This window comes from Alexandromys fortis, unplaced genomic scaffold (genome assembly GCF_014885135.2).
Source record: "Alexandromys fortis isolate MF-2015 unplaced genomic scaffold, M_Fortis_MF-2015_v1.1 scaffold_220, whole genome shotgun sequence".
Lineage (NCBI taxonomy): Eukaryota > Metazoa > Chordata > Mammalia > Rodentia > Cricetidae > Alexandromys > Alexandromys fortis.
This window is the reverse complement of record NW_026068099.1, coordinates 2,212,010-2,229,434: the sequence shown is the minus strand read 5'-3', so window position 1 is coordinate 2,229,434 and position 17,425 is coordinate 2,212,010. Positions and strand designations below refer to the sequence as shown.

Sequence of the window (17,425 nt, the reverse complement as noted above, 5' to 3'; positions counted from 1 at the left end):
TTGTCCCTCTCTCCCCACTTCATCCCCACCCCCGCCCCAAGTTCTCCCGCTCTCTCCACTCATATTCCTCTCCTTGCTCTGGTCTGTTGAGGTTCTGTTCAGCCCCACCCCCTCTTGCCAGCTCGGAGTTTTCTCTTGGAGGTCCTTTCCTTTCTCCTGTCCGCTGTGTTCTAAAGCAGCCTGTCCCAATGATCTGGCTTCTGCCCACATTCTCAGAAATCTGCAGGCTTCAGGCTGAGGAAGGAGTGGGGGCTCCAGGGGGTCCACTGCAGATTCCCCCTTGCGATACCACAGAAACACTGCTTTGGAAGTAGGCTGAGAAAGAGGCCCAGGGAAGTGACATGGTTAAGGAGGGATGGGCAGAACCTGTGAATCTGTCTTGTCTGCCCCTCAAGCTGTGCCCCATCCTTCTCCCCACTCAGGGGACTGCCTGTGTCTCTGCCTTTCTTTCTCCTCTGGGTTCCTAGTCTTGCGGCTTTAGGTCAGCTTTCTGCCTGTCTGTGGAGTTGGGGGTGAGGCTGGCCATAGTAGCTGGCTTCCCAGGAGGGGAGGAGCTGTGGAGGTGGGGGGCAGGGTGCGCCATGATTATATTAGTGCTGATGCAAAGGGGTTTCCCAGACCATCTCTCCTGATCCCCTACCACTGCCCTCCTTCCTTGCCCCTCCCTTCTCAGATCCATCAGAATCAATTAGACTTTCCCTGCTGTAATCTTGTTGTAGGAGCCTGGGCTCCAACCCAGCGGCCCAGCTCCCAGGCCTGCAGTCTCCATTCTGGGCCCTGCAGAGAACACTCTAGGGTGAAGGGATGACCAGAATGACCTCAGAATCCTTGCCCTTCCTTCTCCACCCTGGGGGTCCCTAGCGGATCAATAGCCTGCTTGGCCTGTCCCTACTCCTCCCCCACCCACCGTTAATCATGTCCTAGGCGGCTGAGTGGTGATGGAAATCATTTGGAAGAGGGCCCAGAGGACCAGGATTCTCAGCCCAGAGAACAGAGCAGTGGGGGTGGGGAGAGGAGGGGGCTTGAATAACGCGCTGCCAGCGTCTGAAGGCATTTATTGTGTAGAAGAGAGTGACCAAGCTATTCTCCCTCAGGAAGGCAGACTCAAGGAAACAGTTTGGAATTTGAGAAGGGGACTGGAGGTTAGGTATCAGGAGGAACTTCCTGGCTTTCAAAGATCAGAGACCTGGGTTAGCAGTGGTGAAGGGGCACCCTAGGATGATAGCCATCACCCTCCTTCCTTCTGGCTACCATGTTATGCTATGGAAAAGCAATGGACCAGCAGCAGGGGCTTCTACCAGCTTTGATGCTGCCACTTGTTGGCCGTGTGACCCTTGGCAAGTCACTGTACTCTTCAGGCCTTTGGGGTCCCGTGAGAAGCAGGGGAAGGGAATGAATGGGTGGGATATTTCTGAAATTGGAGTGCTGGCTCAGAAGAGGGGTCATGGTGGCCCTTCTCAGGGTGGGTGGAGACGTAAAGATCGTGTTGACCTAACTGCGGTAATAGCAGAACTCTCAAAGTGACAGTCACCACTGGCCAGGATGTCTCTCCCTTCATACCCTCCTCTCTTCTTATTTTCTTTCCACATATTTGCAATCAAACAGCCAACTTACCAGGTAGCTCATGTTTACTGCCCACATGCCAGACTCCACATGACAGATTCTGTGCTAGGTACTAGGGTGCACCTGAGAGTGACTGACTGTGTCCTTAGAGCTGGCCTTGTGGCGGGGAAGGAGAGGCCGTGAAAAAGCGAACAGATCAACAAGGAATGGTGCCAAGAACTGTGAGGAAATGAGCTATCAGTGCCCACAGAAGGGCTGGAGGGAATGGGAGGACTTCTGTGGGCTGGCCAGAGGAACAGCCTGGAGCTGTGGCCACTGGAGTCCATTTGTGTCAGGCCTGTTCTGTAGGAATCCCTGCTCCGCAGTAGGGAGAGCAGCCTGGGGCTGGGTGGGAGTTTTGTGCCTCGGGTCTGGTTGGGTAGTTGACCTTTGTGAGTGTGATTGAGAAGACCCGTTTCTGATGAGGTTGCTGAAGGACCAACCTGAGAGGGAGGCATTTGCCTGCAAACCTTCTGGGGCCACAGGGGGCTCACAGGAGAGGGCTAGGGACCCTATGTCTGATTATGAGCAGGTGGTGGGTGGGGAAAGAGAGGGGATGGCTGGAGAAGGGCTGGGAGGCCCCCAGGGAGCCAAGCTTGCACTCTCTCTAGGTGTGAAAGTGAGACCCAGACGCTGAGATCAAATGCTCGGGGATTCTCCTCTAACAGGAGTTGCCTTTGTCCTGAAAGACAAAGCTAACCTGGGGCACTGCAGCCTTCAGGGGCGAACACAGAGGAGACTCTGTGCTCTGCTGCCAGGTAGGCCTTCCTCCCACGGCTGTCCCAGGGTACATCTGGCCAGTGACCTGCTCTCTTGTTTCCTGACACCTGCGCTGGACCCTCTGGGAACACTTTCCTCCTTCCCTTGATTTGCTGTGGGAAAGGGGGACCTCCCTGGCCCAGACCCAAAAATATGTACATGTGTGGGGTTGGGCAGATCAAAGATGGATTGGAATCTTCATCCAGTTCAGTGCCTAGCACCCAAATCAGGTAGCGCTCACCTCTCTGTGATCCTGGTGATTGGATGCCTCCTTCTGGCCTCTGTGGCTACCTGCACACACATCACATCACACACACATACAAGAAAGGAGATGGAATTTATTTTTAAAAATACCCAACAAAGCCAGGTGATGGTGATGCATCCCTTTAATCCCAGCACTCAGGAGGCAGAGGCAGGAGGATCTCTGTGAGTTCGAGGTCATCCTAGTCTACCAGAATAAGTTTCAGGACAGCTAGAGGTGTTACACAGGGAAACCCTATCTCAAAAAACCAAAACAAAAGGCAAGCAAACAAACCAAAACCAAACCACCTAACCAGAAAAAAAAAATACCGGACAAAATCAGCTCATGAGAAGGCATTCATTTTGGCAGACAGTATGAAGGGGATACAGCCCTTCATGGAGCCAGGAGTGAGTGGCAGGAGCTTACCAACCATGCCACCACAGGGCAGGAAGAAATTCCTAGTCTTTCCAGCCTTGATAGACCATAGCATGGCCTTCTATCCTGTGGCCATTTAGAGTCTGGTGTAGGGAGGTGGGTGGAGAGGAAGAGTAGGGTGATCAGGGCTAGAAGTTAGGTCCTTGGGTCTGTGGAAACCTGAAGAAGGTTCCTTGTGGGCAGGGAGGTAAGGAGCGGCAGTCATTCATTGGATGGTGACCCTCTCTTTAAAAATGTCACTGGAGGAATGGCTCAATGAATGTACTTGCTGCCAAGCCCAATAACCTGAATGCAACCCACAGGACCCATTTGGAAGGAAGAGAGAACTGGCTCCTGCAAACTGAACTTTGACCTCCACATGCATGCCATAGCATATGCATGCTTGCCAAATAAACAACAAACAAAAATAAATGTAGCAAAAGTGTCACTGGAGAGGGAGAGACGGAAATGCGAGTCCCCGTTGCCTCCCTCCCCCATGGGGCAGTAGAGAAGTCTTTATATGGTGTCTGCTAGCGAAGCCCACTAACAGACAGGGTCTCACCTAGACTCACCTAATCCTTCTCTAGTACCATGCTTCACTTCTAATCCATTGTCTCCTGTGTCTGTGTATCTGACCCATGAATGAGGAACCTTGTATCTTTGTTCCTGAGGCTCAGAGGCCTGGAAAGAGAGCCAGGGAGCGGAGGATACCAGGAAGCTACTGTGAACTGGTCAGAGCTGCTGGTGCCCTGGGTGACTTGAGGGAGTAGGGGAGCAAGACTGGAAGAAGGAGCTCATGTTACATGAAGTCTGTAATAGCAGCACTTGGGAGGCAGACGGCAGGTAGATCTGCATGAGTTCAAGGCCAGCCTGGTCTATGTAATGAGTTCCAAGTCAGCCAGGCCTACATAGTAAGACCCTGTCTCAAAACAAAACAAGAATGGGAAGAGACCTTCGGGAACTGGAAGCTCACCCCCTCACACACACTCTTCTTCTATGGAGTTTTGAAGGAAAAGGAAGTAGAAAGAGTCCTTGCTAGAACCTTCCAGGAAGTTCTGGAATGGCTTTGAGAGGTGTGGAGGATTACCTTGGTTCACATGGTGTGGTAGAGGCGTGAGGACTCTCCAGGCAGCTGCAGGCCTGGTTTCCTGTCCTGCACGTCATAAGCTCGTCCTTGTCTCTGGGGAGTGTTGTAAGCCTACAGTGCAGTGTAGAATGAATTCTAATTCAAACCTGGAGTCAGATATTAGGGTGGAAAGCCGAAAGAGCAGAGAAGCAAAGTAGCAGCCACGAGTTTGACCTCTGCAAAATCCTCAGACAGAATGGGTGTCGTCTCTGCAAGTTCTCAGACTGAATGCCTGGCACTCCCATTTCCTTCCGCCTTATATTCCTCTCTCCACCCAGCCACATCCCTTCTGTCTCCACCTTCCTAGTGTGGGATTGAAGGTGTGAGACTCCCAAGTACTGGGATTAAAGGTGTGAGCCCCCACTGCCTGGCCTTGTTTCTCTTTTAGACTGGATTAATTTCACACAGGCCAGGATGACCTTGAACTCCTGATCTTCCTGCTTCTGCCTCCCAAGTGCTGGGCTTAAAGGTGTGTGCTACCACTGCCTGGCCTCTGTGGGTACCTAGTGGCTAACTTTGCACTCTGAACTTCAGGGAAGCTTTATTTTTGTTAGATCACAAACAACATCTCACCACAGTGCAGGGGCTGGAAGTGGAGAGCTTTGCCTTTGAGCTCTGTTAAAAGGATTCCAGGCTGCGGAAGCCTGAGTCTTGCTATTGCTCCCTTCCCTTCCTGCCCACCAGCCCTCCTTCCTTCCAGCTCTGTGGAGTGTCTGTCATCCCCCTAAGCACTGAGAAGACTTTGAGAAGCCTTTGAAGAAAAAGCTAACTAGCTTTCCTCCCTCGGGCTAGGCAGGGCCTCGTGTCAGCCAATTCTACCCAAGGAACTTCCTACCATCTTTAAAAATTCAAGTGATTCCTTTCAATTAAGTGTCATCCCAAGTGCTGTGGATTAAACTCCGTTTCCTCCGTCTCAGTCTGTTCCCTGTGGTCACAAGGTGGGAAGGCTGTGGAGGGCCAAGGCTTCCCTCAGGCCAGGAACGGGACTGGGTGGTGCCAGGGCCTTCACTGGGGGATAGCAGGCACAGACAAAGGCCCACCTCCTAGGAATGGGCTCTCACCTCTCACCACCTAGGTCCTGAAGTCTTTCTCATCTTTATCTTGCCATTTCATTCTGGGGCCCCCTTTCTTGGGGATAGTTAGCGGTGAGAAGCTGCCCTTGCGTCTGTCTATCCCTGCCTCTTTTCTCTCTAGCTAGTCTTTTGCCATTCTTCCTACCAGGTCCCCTGTGTTGTCTGGTGGGGGGCAGGGAAGGTGCGCGGGGGGTGGGGTGAGGATGGGGGGTGGGAGCTGGTGTAGGGGTGGGCCTTTGAACGCCACTGCATTGCAGAAGAGTCTGGGGGCAGGAGCAGCTGGGAAGACTTTATCAGGCCCTTAGCTGCAAGTTGAAAAAGGCCCTGGAAGTTCGGGGACAGCGGAACACATCCCCGGGAACTCCGGCCTTGAAGTGGGGATTGCCGCAGTGGGAGTGGGGCCAGGGTTTGCGAGGCCCCAGGGTCCAGTTGCTGAGGAAGCAGCCGCAGCTCCCACCCCCTTCTCTGGTCCTGGCCCGCTGCCCTCTTAGCTTCTCGGCAGCCACAGATTCAGGCGAAATTCAGTGCTGGCTACTGCCACTCCCCCAACTCTGCTTGTGGGTCCTTGCCTGGCTCTGTCCGCCTTTGTCTGCCTGTTTCTCCAGAGCCTTGTGTCTCTCCTCTTTTCTTTTCCTTTTCTAGTTCCAGGGTCCTAGTGTGGTGACTCCAAACACTATTCCCGAAAGCAAGCCCATCTACAATTCCCAGGGTCCCACAGAATCAGGGGAGTGGCACCACCCAATAGGGCAGAGTGAAAAGCGGAAGAGGAGCGCTACACCCTAGCAGAAGGGAGGCGTGGTCCTTCCAACCTGTTGGGGTGCTTTGGATTCTGGGCGCTATCACTTCTGGAGTGGGCTGGAAAGGGATTCCCGACGATGAGTAGGGGTGTGGCCAGGATCAGAGAGAGTGTCTTAAGTTGTTCTCTGTCCCCCCCATGCATGATGCCCTGAGCATTCAGGTTGCTGTTGGGCGGTGGAAACCAGTGGCCACCGTTTAAGTTAATCACATTATGCTCTGGGGAGCAATCTGGGAATCGGAGGGAGGCCTGGAGGGAATCCACGCTCACGCGGACACACTCACACACTCACTGCAGCGCGAGCACAATGCTGCTGTCGCTCCTACCCGCAGGCGGCCGCCCTGCGCCTGGCACCGCCTCTGCCGGGTCCCTACCGCCTCAGAAGTTGCCGGGGTGTAGAGCTGGGGAAGCCGGTGGCAGAGGCTGGAGGCTGGCACGGCGCCGCGCAGAGAGGGAGCACCGAGGAAGTCCCCCCCGGGTGGAAGCACCCTGCAGCTGCCCGAAGGGGGTCAGAGGAGATGGAGCCAGGCTGGCGCCTCGTAGAGGGTCCGCTGCCGGGCTCCTCCCGCTAGAGGGGGCGGGATACCCCAGCTGTTTCTCTGGGACCGAGGCCCCGGGAGATGCCCGGCGGCGCAGGGCGCTGATTTTCTGTTCCTCAACCCCCAACCGGCACTGCTGGTCCTCCTCTTGCCACCCGCGAGCTCCCACTTTCCGGGGCACCCACTTCCCCAGGCAACATGACTCGGCTGAGCTGGTGCTTTTCCTGCGTGATCCGTTGGGGCAAGTACCTCTTCTCCTGCCTCCTGCCCCTGCGCCTCTGCCTTCGCCGCCAGGTAACGCAAAACCTGGTCCCTTCCAGCCCTCCAGCCGACTCCTCCTTTCCCCCTTAAATTTGATGGATTACCTCTCACTTTCCGAGATTCACCATTGTGGCCTTGTCAGCTTGACGTCTCATCAGTGTAGGGAATCCTGGGGAGTCCCTAGCCCATGCTAGCGAATCCAGGAGGGGGAGTAGCTGTCATTCCACAGTGCAAACGCGCTCAGCATCAAAAGTCTGAAGGATAGCCCTGAGTCTTGGAATGGTCCTGGAGATTAAGGGACAGGGGATCATTTTTTGGAGTTTTATATAAAATTTATGTAGGAAGAGGAGCTTTTTCCTGGAAATACGCCCCCCCCCGCCCCGATCTCAGAGACCCTGGAATCAATGCAGAAAGTGAGATGCAAAGTGTCTGCTAGTGGGCTTCTGGAAGGATCTGGGAAGGATAGAGGGAAGGCAGAACAGGATAAGGAGAGAATGGGGTCCCTGGGAGGCATCAGCAGGTGGGCTTTAAGGGGGTGGTGATGTTGGTGGTGGTGGTGCTGAGGTAGCACTTGCTGTATTGAGGCTGGGGGTCCTGGTTAAGCATTCTTCTCTCTAGGATTCCTTCTAGATAAATCCTGGGTAGTGTCCTCAAAGTAGTTTATGAGGGCCATGACTACAATAAGGAACTGGGAATATGGCCAGTAGTCTTGATTTAGCCCCTGGAGGAGTAGGGGGACCCCCAACAACATGGCTATTGTCCCAGGAGCCTCTAATGAGGGGACTGCTTCCAGAGACTGAGGGCTATGAATTTTTGATCTGATCTCCACTCATTTGGGGGAGCAATTTCAGCTCCAGAATGGTGGGCATAGTAGACCATTGTGGTTAAGGGACTCAGTGATGGAGCCGGCCTTTGGATTCTGGCTTTCTCACCTACCTGCTGAGAATCTGGGCTATGAAGCTTAGTTGTACTAGTTTTCCTGTGTGTAGAATGGAAATTATAAAAACATCTGCATCACTGGATTGCAGTGTGGAATGTGAGGTGATTTTTGTAGCTTGTTTAGCAATGTGCTCGCTCTATTGAAGGGTCTCAACAAAAGTGAAGGATGTTCCTGTCCTGACCTCACTCTGGCCTTCTTCAGGCATGGGAGGATATCAGTAGTGATTCTTTCCTTTATTCTACTCCTCAGGAACTTCTAGCTCCTTTTTTACTGGTGTTGCCTCAGTGCCTCAGTTTCCCTCTCTGGGTTCCGCAGTGGGGAAAGGTGCCAACGGGCTTCTACCCCAGTCACGTAAGATATGCTTCGCCATCTTCCAGCAAAATCCATTGTCTCTGGGGATTGGCTGGGAGGCAGGCACTGCCTCTGGGGAGTGCAGGGCTAGAGCCCCAGCCAATGTCCCTTAGGCTCTGAGTTCAGATGGTGCGGGGAGACTGGTTTTTCCGGATTTGGGAACAGTCTGCAGTGAGAAATGGCCGGCCAGGACCAGGTCAGTGGATCCAGCCGTCCAGCGATTCCCCTTCCTCATCTGCAGGGTAGGAGAGGATTCACCCACCCTGCCCCGCTCTGTCTCCTCTGGGGCCAGGGCTGACCTGGGGGGCTGCGGCATGGGCGATAGACAGCTGCAGCTGCCTCTTACAGCCTTTGAGGGCCCGAGTCAGGCAGGAAATTAGAGCTGGGAAAGAGATCAAAATCATGGAGCCGGGAAGGAGCTTATTAAAAATTATCAGGATTGAGCCCAGACACTGTCCCCATCCAGGGCACTGGTGGAGGGGAGGTGGGGGAAGGGGAGTGCAGGATGTGTCTATGATCCTTCCTGTGTCGGCTGGGGAAATGAAGGCTGGCTAGGGCCTGTGTGAGACTCTACTTTCCCTCCCGCAGGGTACTCAGAATTTTGGAGTCTAGAGGAGCAGCCTTAGTCTCAGAGAGGAGTTGGGTTTGGGAGCAGGGCCTGGGGTTGTCCGTGCGGGGCCTCAGCGGACATCAGGATGAAGTGCCTGGAGCTCTGGGCTAGTATCTCATGCTAGATTCTGCTGATAGGACCGGAGAACCCACCCACTCCTTACCTGTGTACCATGCCATCTAGGAGAGTGGTACAGAGGCTCTGCCAGGGCTGCCAGCTTCCAGACTGGAGACCTCAAAGAGTGCCTATGGATGGGGGGAAATGGCATAGTTTGTTGGAAAAGATGAACCTAGAAGCAGCAGGGTCCAGCTCCTGCCTGCCATCGCAAAGTCAGTAGGTCTCATCTTGACCCAGGTCAGAGGAGCACTTAACCTTAGCTCTTCCTTTTGTGCCTCATGTCCACCTTTGTCCTGCTGAGCCTGGGCGGCCAGCTGACCCCCTTCCTGGAGTTGTATTATCAGCACGGAGAGGACAGTGGAGAGTTTCCTGAACACGGGAGCGTGACTCCTGTTCCCGGGTGACCGCCTAGTGCTCCCTGGACAACAAAACAAAGAGCTCTACCTCCGGGAGATGAGACATCAGATGCCTGGGGCTCCATCGCCTCAGTCCTAGCTGTGTGACTCCAGCAAGTTGCTCAACCTCTCTGTGCCTCAGTTCCTTGCACCTTTAAGATGAGTGTTGGCAGGATGGCTGGTGAGAGGGTGTCAGTCTTTCCTGGAATGGAGCAAGTGGCAGAGTCTGTGGGGGGGGCAGGGGAGGGAGGAGAAGGTGTGTATCTAGTGGCTGGGTGCTATGGGGATCTACAGCTGGGCCGTCCAGCCTTCTGCACCCTCTTCTGGCTTAAAGGTAGGCTTGAGGTGTCCAGCGTCAGGGTAGGAAGAGCAGAGGGATACCTTTGGCCCTGTGGTGTCTGTTGAGCAGGACTCTTAGGAGAAACAGGAGGGCCTGGGAAATCTGGGGTCTGAGAGTCTGAGAATCGTGAGCTGTATCCTAATGCAACCCCGGGAGACCACTCCACTGCCCTTGAGCACAGTGCACTTGGTTACCTGTGTAACAGGACCTGGGGTGGGGTGAGTGGTGTCCCAGAGTTCAGGTCGTTCTGGCAGATACTTAGTTTGTCTGAGTTAACACACACACACACACACACACACACACACACCTTTACAATTTATATTCTTCATCTTTTGCAGTCAGTTTTTGCATAAAAATGTACATTTGAGGCTTCAGTAGTGAGAGTCATTGGAAGAGTGGGGGAGGCGCCCCTGTGGGTGCCTGGCCCCGAAGCTGGAGCCAGAACCCCACAGCCGCATGGAAGAGGCGCTCATTTCTGCTCGCCTTCCCACTCTCCCTCAGGCCCCAAGTTTCTTCCTGTGACTCTCAGACCGGCTGGCTTGAAGAAGCTCTGTGACCTTCAGATTCTGTGGCAGGTGGGGACAGGGAGTGGCAGTTGAGGACAGGGGTGGCTCAGTGCCATAATTAGAATTAGGCTAGACACTAGCAGGGATTCTGGAGGGACGCGCTCCAGGGGTGGGAAGAATCGATCGGGTGGGCCTTGTTCTAGAAAGTTTTAACCAGGCAAGGGGCAGAGCTGGGGGTGGGGGAGGTGGGCACTGGAGACCATCAGCCTGAGCATTTTGCAGGCAAGGATACTGAGTAGCGGAGGAAGAAATGAAGTAGCCAATTTTAATACCATTCCGTTCCTAGGCCCATGGACCTTCCCTGGGTGTCTGGAAGCCACCACTGGCCCCGAGCCTACAGCCAAGCCTGTTTCTTCAGCTGGCCTCATTGCAGGGGGCTAGAGGGAGGAGCCCAGAGGTCTCTGCTGCAGAAGGGAGGGCTGAAGTGAGGCTAGGTAATGGTTGCCTACCTGTCTGTTGGGAAGTGGGTGGCACGGGGTGTGGCTGGGCCCCTGGAGTCACCCACAGGGAACCCAGCCAGCTCACCAGTGTGTACCTGGTGTCAGCTGCATGTAACACATTTAGGCCCCAGACACAATATGGGGCTCCCAAGATGAGAAAAACCTCTAGTGAGTCTACAGCTTTCTGGAACTCAGATCAACGGCCATGACTGGCAGTAGGAAGAAATCCAGGGTCCTGATGGTGGGTGGGCATTGCAAGCTTGGGCAAAAGTAGCAGGTAGGGCCGCTTGCATCTATGCAAGGGGAGAATGGAGGGTTTGAGAGAGGATAGGAGATGCTAACCGTAGGGAAATATGTTAGGAAATATGTTGGCTTATTGGTTTACTTATCCATTTATTTATTTTTTTTTAAAGATGGGTTTTTCTAGTCTGTGTAGTTCTGGCTGTCCTGCAACTCATTATCTCATTATGTAGACCAGGCTGGCCACTTGAACTTAGAGACATCCACCTGCCTCTGCCTCTTCAGTGATGAGATTAAAGGCTTGCACCATCATGCCAGGTTTTTTTTTTTTAAATATTAGTTTTGTAATTCCATTTAACACAGCATGATGACCCATGCCTTTAATCCCAGTGCTTAGGAGGCAGAGGCAGGTGAATATCTGAGTTTGAGGCCTTTTTCCGTATAGTGAGTTCCAAGCCACCCACGGCTCCAATAGTGAGGCCCTCTCTCAAAAACCAAAAATTATATCTCTGTATGTATGTAAGTATGTATGTATCTATTGTGTGTCTCTTTGTGTATGCATACATGCATTTGTCACTGTGTGTGTATGTATATATGTGTATATGTATCTATTGTATATGTCTCTTTATGTATGCACACATGCATGCACATGTCCCTGTGTATATATGTATGTATCTACCTATTGCATATTTCTGTGTATGCACACATGTATATGTCACTGTGTGTATGAATATGCACATGCATGTGTGTATGGAGGTCAGAGGACAGCTCATGGGACTTGCTGAGGCATCTCATCATTTTCTGTATTGTTGGCTCAAGGAACACAAACAGGGGCACTCCCATGTCCAGCTCAGGGAGGACATAGCCAGTTATGAAGAGCTGAAAGCAACAAGCCTGGCATTTGACAGCCAACAGTGAGACAGTCATAAGTAGTAGAAAGTACTTCTTTACAGGGAAGGGTTAAAGTACAGGGGAGGCCACTAAGAGACCTGGTGAAGAAGGATAGGGGAGTTTGATTCCTCTAAGGGGACCCTTTGGTAGTCTTGGTTCCAGAAAAGGAGACTGGTGAGTCCCTTCAAGGTATGTTGAGGTCAGACAAGTTGGTGTCACTGTCACTGTGCCTTTGGCCTGGTTTCCGAGGTGATTTTCCCAGACTTCCCAAACAGCAGCTGGGAAGCATGTCTTCTGTGACAGCAGCCAAGAGCCATGGGAACAGGAGGGGAGCCCTTGAATGAAGATCCAGGAGGGCTAGTGATGGGACCTGGGCAGAGCAAGTGCTTAGGGCACTCAGAGAATTCTGCTGTGTGCTCCAACCAAGAGAGGAGAGGAGGAGGGTTTGTGTGGGGTGACTGTCCGTGGATCCTCATGGCTACGTGGAAAACCAGGGCTCTTTCTGAGCCACTGTTAGCTGGGCTCTAACAGCAGGTTTGGGAATGGAGAACCTGGGCTTGGGATGCAGGCAGGCATTAAGATAATGGCAGGGGATGCAAGCCCCCTTTCCCAGCTCCAGATTTGCAGAAGGGCCTAGAGACTACTGTAGAAGGGGCTCAGGCTCTCCACCCGCACCCCTTCACTTTGGCACTTACTCTAGGAAGGACCAGAATTAGACACCTCACTTAAGTGTCCTCTGCTCCCTCACCAAGCAATTGCTAGCTGGTCCTTTATGTAGTTCACAGCCTGAGTATCTGGCTGGGTAGGTTTACTTGGGTGAAAAGTGAGTGTGTTCCTCTCCTTCCTGGGTCTCTAGGTAAATAGCTTGACTGAGTTGGGATACTGCCTACCTGGCTGCACAGATCCCCATGACTCTGGGCTTGTGCTGTGTTGTCAAAGCATGATCCTGGAAAGGTACAAGAGAGGCAGGGGACTTGGAATTCTTTGTCCTCGTGGCTCAGATGTGTGTATCGGAGCCCAGGCCAGAGGACTTTCTTGCTGAGTGACTCAGTCCAGGCAAATGGTCTTCAAGTGCCTACTCTGGGCGGGGCTCCGTCCTTGGCCTTGTGTGTGTTTGTAATTTGGACCACTTCCTGCTGTTTGTGCGTCCACAGAGGGCGTTGGCTGAGCCCCTGTCCCTCCCTGGACAGCTCTAGAGAACTATTCACAGCCTCCACCCACCCCTCACTTGGTCCAGCCAGGCCAGAGCTCAGGAGGGAAATCGTTTATTATTTTTTGGGGAGGGGGTGTACCCAGACAGTAGGGAGCCTGGGACAGATTCTGTTAGACTCCCTGCAGGACTCCCTGGGAATGTATGTGGTCCTGAACACTGTCCTCTTCCTGGCCTCTTTGTCCCCCTGGGCAGAGATGCGGGAACAGGGAGGACTGGGGGGTACTATGGTGAAGATACTACATGGGAAAGGGTGGGAAGGCCAGAGCTGAGCTGGTGAGTGGAGGAAAGGAAGAGGAGGGGGAGGAGGGGAGGAGAAGGAGGAGGGGGAGGAGGAGAAGAAGGAAGTGGGAAAATGCAAACCAAATGTTGGCCCAGGGTACAGTCAAGAAAAACAGACGAATCTCGCAGGAGCCTGCAGCGGGCTCCCTTTCAGAGGGCAGGAAGGGCTGGGACAGATGTTGGAGGAAAGAAAGAAAGGGGAGGAAGAAATCGGAAAAAAACTGGGATGAAATCCACAGCCTAGGGGCAGGGCCCTGCCTCCCATCACCAGCTTCTCCTATGTCAAGGCCTGTCCTGTTCTGGGGAGCTTGCCTGCTGCAGCAGGGTCCATGTTAGCTGCATGTGTTCAAATGAGTGTGTGTTCCAAGGCCAGAGATCTTGGGGAAAAGCCCAGGTGCCCTGGGGTGTAGAGACTGTGCCATCAGAATCTGTCTGTCCATTCCATTGATCTTCTGGAAGGTTCTGGAGTGGGGTCCCTGCACTGGTCTGCAGTTTGGAGTAGATCTTTGGCTGCAATACCCGGATCAGGAGGAGGCAGGAGGGGGCCTACATGGCTTCCAGGGGTGCTGTGCTTGTGGAGGGTGTGGCTTCCTAGAGCCCTGCTGTGGGCAGACACCCACCTCTTGGCCCTTTTCTGTCTCAAGCCCCCTGCTAAGCTGAGCTTCTTACCCCCTAGCCAGCGGTGGAGTCTGGGAGGAGAGAAGAGCGAGGAGGCTGGGACAAGGGGAGGAGTGGCGAGGAGGGGGGTGTAGGAGGGGAGTGGAGGCCCAGATGCTGACTGAACCAGCCGCTTAGGACTCTGCTCTCCCTTCTGCCTGCTCGGTGGGCACTGCAAGCTCAGGGGGGCCCTTGGCAGGCCCCCACGTGGCCCGCAGCACAGGAACCGGACCCTGTGAAGATGACGTGGATTTGCCTGTCCTGCATGCTCTGGGTAGGTTCTTGTTGCTTTAGCTCTGAGGTCCCACGCTATCCTGCTAAGAGCCTTTGCGGGGTGGGGGGTGGGTGGGGGTGGGGGTAGGAATGCAGGGAGTATGCACAGAATAGACTGAAGCCGTAGGCTCTGGGTTCTGCCTCTGCAGAGGTCCTTCAATCTCGTTTTCCCATCAGCCGGCCATTGAAGTAGGCACTGTAAGCAGAATCAGAAAAGTTTTGTTTCTTTTTAAGAGCTTGTTTTGCTACTCTAAACAGTGAGGTGGAAATCATCACTCCCTTCAGTGACACGGTGCATGAGCCTGAGGAGGAGTGGTCAGTGCATGAGCCGGGGTGGGAGATGGGGAATTGGGGACACAGATCTTAAACCCAGAAAAGCCATGCCAACGGGAGTTCTGTTTCTGTCATGTTTGTCTCTTCTAGACCTTTCCTTCAAAGTCTCCCATTCTTATCAGGATTTCCCTGTCTTGCTTGTCTCTCCTTTGAGAAGATGCATGCAGGGCTAGGGGTCTGCAGGCAGGTCCGGGAACCACAATGGAAGGCTAAGCTAGAAGCAGTGGTGGGCAGAGGCTCCTAGGAAGGGGGATGGGATGGGGGTAAGAGGAGACCCCTTTCTCAGAGGGACTCTGCAGGGCTGTGGGAGGTATGCACAGGGGTCAGGAGGGCTGAGCTTGCTGAGAGCCATCCATGGCTGGCTGGGGGAAGGGGCTTCAGATGGGCGGGCGGCCAGATGTGGCTTGCCTGCCCTTTCTCTGTTCTAGATGGCCAGTCCTCGGGAGGCTGTCAAGCCAAGGGCAGGCTGAGGCTGAGGGAAGTGATGGGAGGAACTAGGTACCCAGGACCACTCTGTGGAGGAGGTGAAGGTTTTGGGTAGCCCATGGGTACCATGAGATGTCTGTCTCTAGATGGAGACCCATGAAGTATCCCAGACAGGGGATGTTCTAGTAGTTGGATGAACTGTTGCTGTCTGTGAGATGAGGGTGTTGGCCACGTTCGTGTCTGGGCTGAGGATGCTGGTGGAGTAGGGTGTCCTGCAGGAAGGATGCATCAAGAGCACTCAGTAAGTACTTCTGCTTTGAGAAAAGGGCCTCAACCCAGTGTGCCTCAATTTCCCCATGGATGGAGAAAGGAATTTTTAGAGAACTTGCTGCATAGAGTGCCTTAGTGCCTGGCACAGTGCCTGGCACGCAGTGAGGTCTTTGAGTGTGGATGCCCTCCCTGGGAACAGGGCCTAGGGATCAAGGGAGGTGTGGATGATCTTCCCTGAGCTTTTGTTAAACCAGCAGAACCTTCGTCTTTCCCTCTACCCTCCCTCTCCACTTTATAAGGCCACCCGAGGCCTTTGCATCTTTCTCCAGGGGGAGGGCACACACGGGCAGAGGGAGCATCCTGGAATGCTGTGTCCTGCCTGTGGCTAGTGTCACAATCTTTCTTCCTCCAGGGTGGGCATTGGCCAGGCTGGGGTTTGTTGGCAGCCACAGGGGAGAGGACTTGGTGGCACCAATCAGAAGTAGGGCCTAGACAGAGGAGGCTGTGGAAACACTCCAGGAAGCCAGCCGCATGGAGAGGGACCTGACTGTGTGGCATCAGGCAGTTCTGGACTCGAATCCTAACTCCGTTTACCAAATGGGCAGCGTTAGTGAAGAATGCTTATTCTCTGAGCCTCAGTTTCCCTATCTGTAAAGCAGTGAGACATTCAGAGTAAGATCAAAAGATTGGGGACCAAGGTCTCTCTCCTATTCCACACCTCTCTGGCTTAGGGAAATCCCATGTATCCTGGATGTGATGGGCCTGGATCTTTCTGGGAAGGGCATGGTGGGACAGGGCTCATGAGGGCTGTGTCTCTCCTAACTGTTCAGGGACTCTGCCTAGCTCTCCTGGGGCTGAGAACTGGTTAGCTGCACAGCCTCAATGGGCCAATCAGGAGAGGGTCTGAAGGAAGCAGGCCTTGTGCCCAGGGCATGTGGGTTCACACGTTCTTTTTGGGAAGAGCTGCAGATGTTACATGCATGAAGTCACACATCTGTGGCCCAGAGCCCTCACAAGCCCTAGGAGCCAACCTTGCTTTATTAGCTGAGGCCGTAGCAAAAGCATTATGCGGAAGTTGGTTTTCCCACCAAACGCTTCCAGTTGCTGTTACACAGTTGAGTGGGGTTTATTGAGAAAACGATTGCACATCTATTCATTGACTGTGTTGGTGTGGAGTGTGGAGACATACTGCAGCCTTTCCTTCTCGTGAGGACGCTGGCTCTCAGGCTGGAGACTGACTCATTTGGCCCAAACCACGAACTGGAACCAAGCTCAGCCCTGACCTTGCCCTGAGCAAGCTCAGTGACCAAGGAGTGGTCCCTTGACTCCTCTGGACCTCCCAGAAACTTGATGCTGTTCTCCAAGGCCAGCTGTAGACAGTGACAGGTCCCAGTTTCTGAGCTCCCGAGATCCTTTCAAGGGCTGAGTGAATATTTCAGTCAGAGGGTTCTAAATGAGCCGTGTTCCTTGAGCAGTTCTGGTCAGGCAGCTCCTCCACTGACCTGGCCTTCTCTCTCCTCTTCCCTGATGGAGTGGGTCCGGTCAGACTGCAAGGTCCTAACCAACACCAGCAATCAAACTCTTCTGTTTCCTTAAAGTGACCCGTGAAGCACACAAGAAGAGGCGAAATAGCACATTGGCTTTTCATGGGATTGACAGGAAGGGCCACATGCTGAGGTTTGACCCTGTCCCAACATTCCTGATCTGTGCAACTATGGCTGCCTCTTCACATTCTGTGCCTTGGATTTTCCTCCTACCTGTAGGGCTGCTAGCTCCCCCCCCCCCCACACTGCTAGAGATGGAGCCCAGGGTTTCACACATGATGAGCTTTCTGCTGCTAAGCCATGTACCCAGTTACTAAAATGTCACTAGGAATCTACATACCTTCAGGCAAATGCCTCTCACACACTAGAGCTCAGTAAACTATAGTTCCCCTAATACTTAGCAGTAGAGGAAGGATAGAAGGTGGTCTCCTGCCTAGCCAGCCAGGGCTTTCTATTCTGGAAGTTCTTCATAGTAGGACATTCAGGTTCAATGTGAATGAAGTCATAGGAATGGTGCAAAGGCTCCCAGTGTTCAGGTCTTCCTCTACAGAGCTCAGAGCATGACTTGTCTGGGTGCAAATCTTCCCTCCCTCCCTGTGCTGGTTAGGGTCTTCTTCTTCTTCTTCTTCTTCTTCTTCTTCTTCTTCTTCTTCTTCTTCTTCTTCTTCTTCTTCTTCTTCTTCTTCTTCTTCTTCCTCCTCCTCCTCCTCCTCCTCCTCCTCCTCCTCC

General features: G+C 53.4%; 1 protein-coding gene across 9 annotated transcripts in view; it reads left to right on the top strand.

Annotated features, from left to right (window-relative positions):
• Positions 1-17,425, top strand: part of Tns1 (tensin 1) — a 217,421-nt gene that overhangs the window by 20,727 nt on the left and 179,269 nt on the right. The window contains exon 1 of one of the 9 annotated variants that reach the window (XM_050123782.1): positions 13,974-14,124. The exons of the other annotated variants lie outside the window; for them this stretch is intronic. Coding sequence (XP_049979739.1) covers positions 14,092-14,124 — 33 coding nt within the window. The 5' untranslated portion in view covers positions 13,974-14,091. Of the gene's footprint in view, positions 1-13,973; positions 14,125-17,425 lie in introns of those variants that run through there. 9 annotated transcript variants of the gene reach the window in all.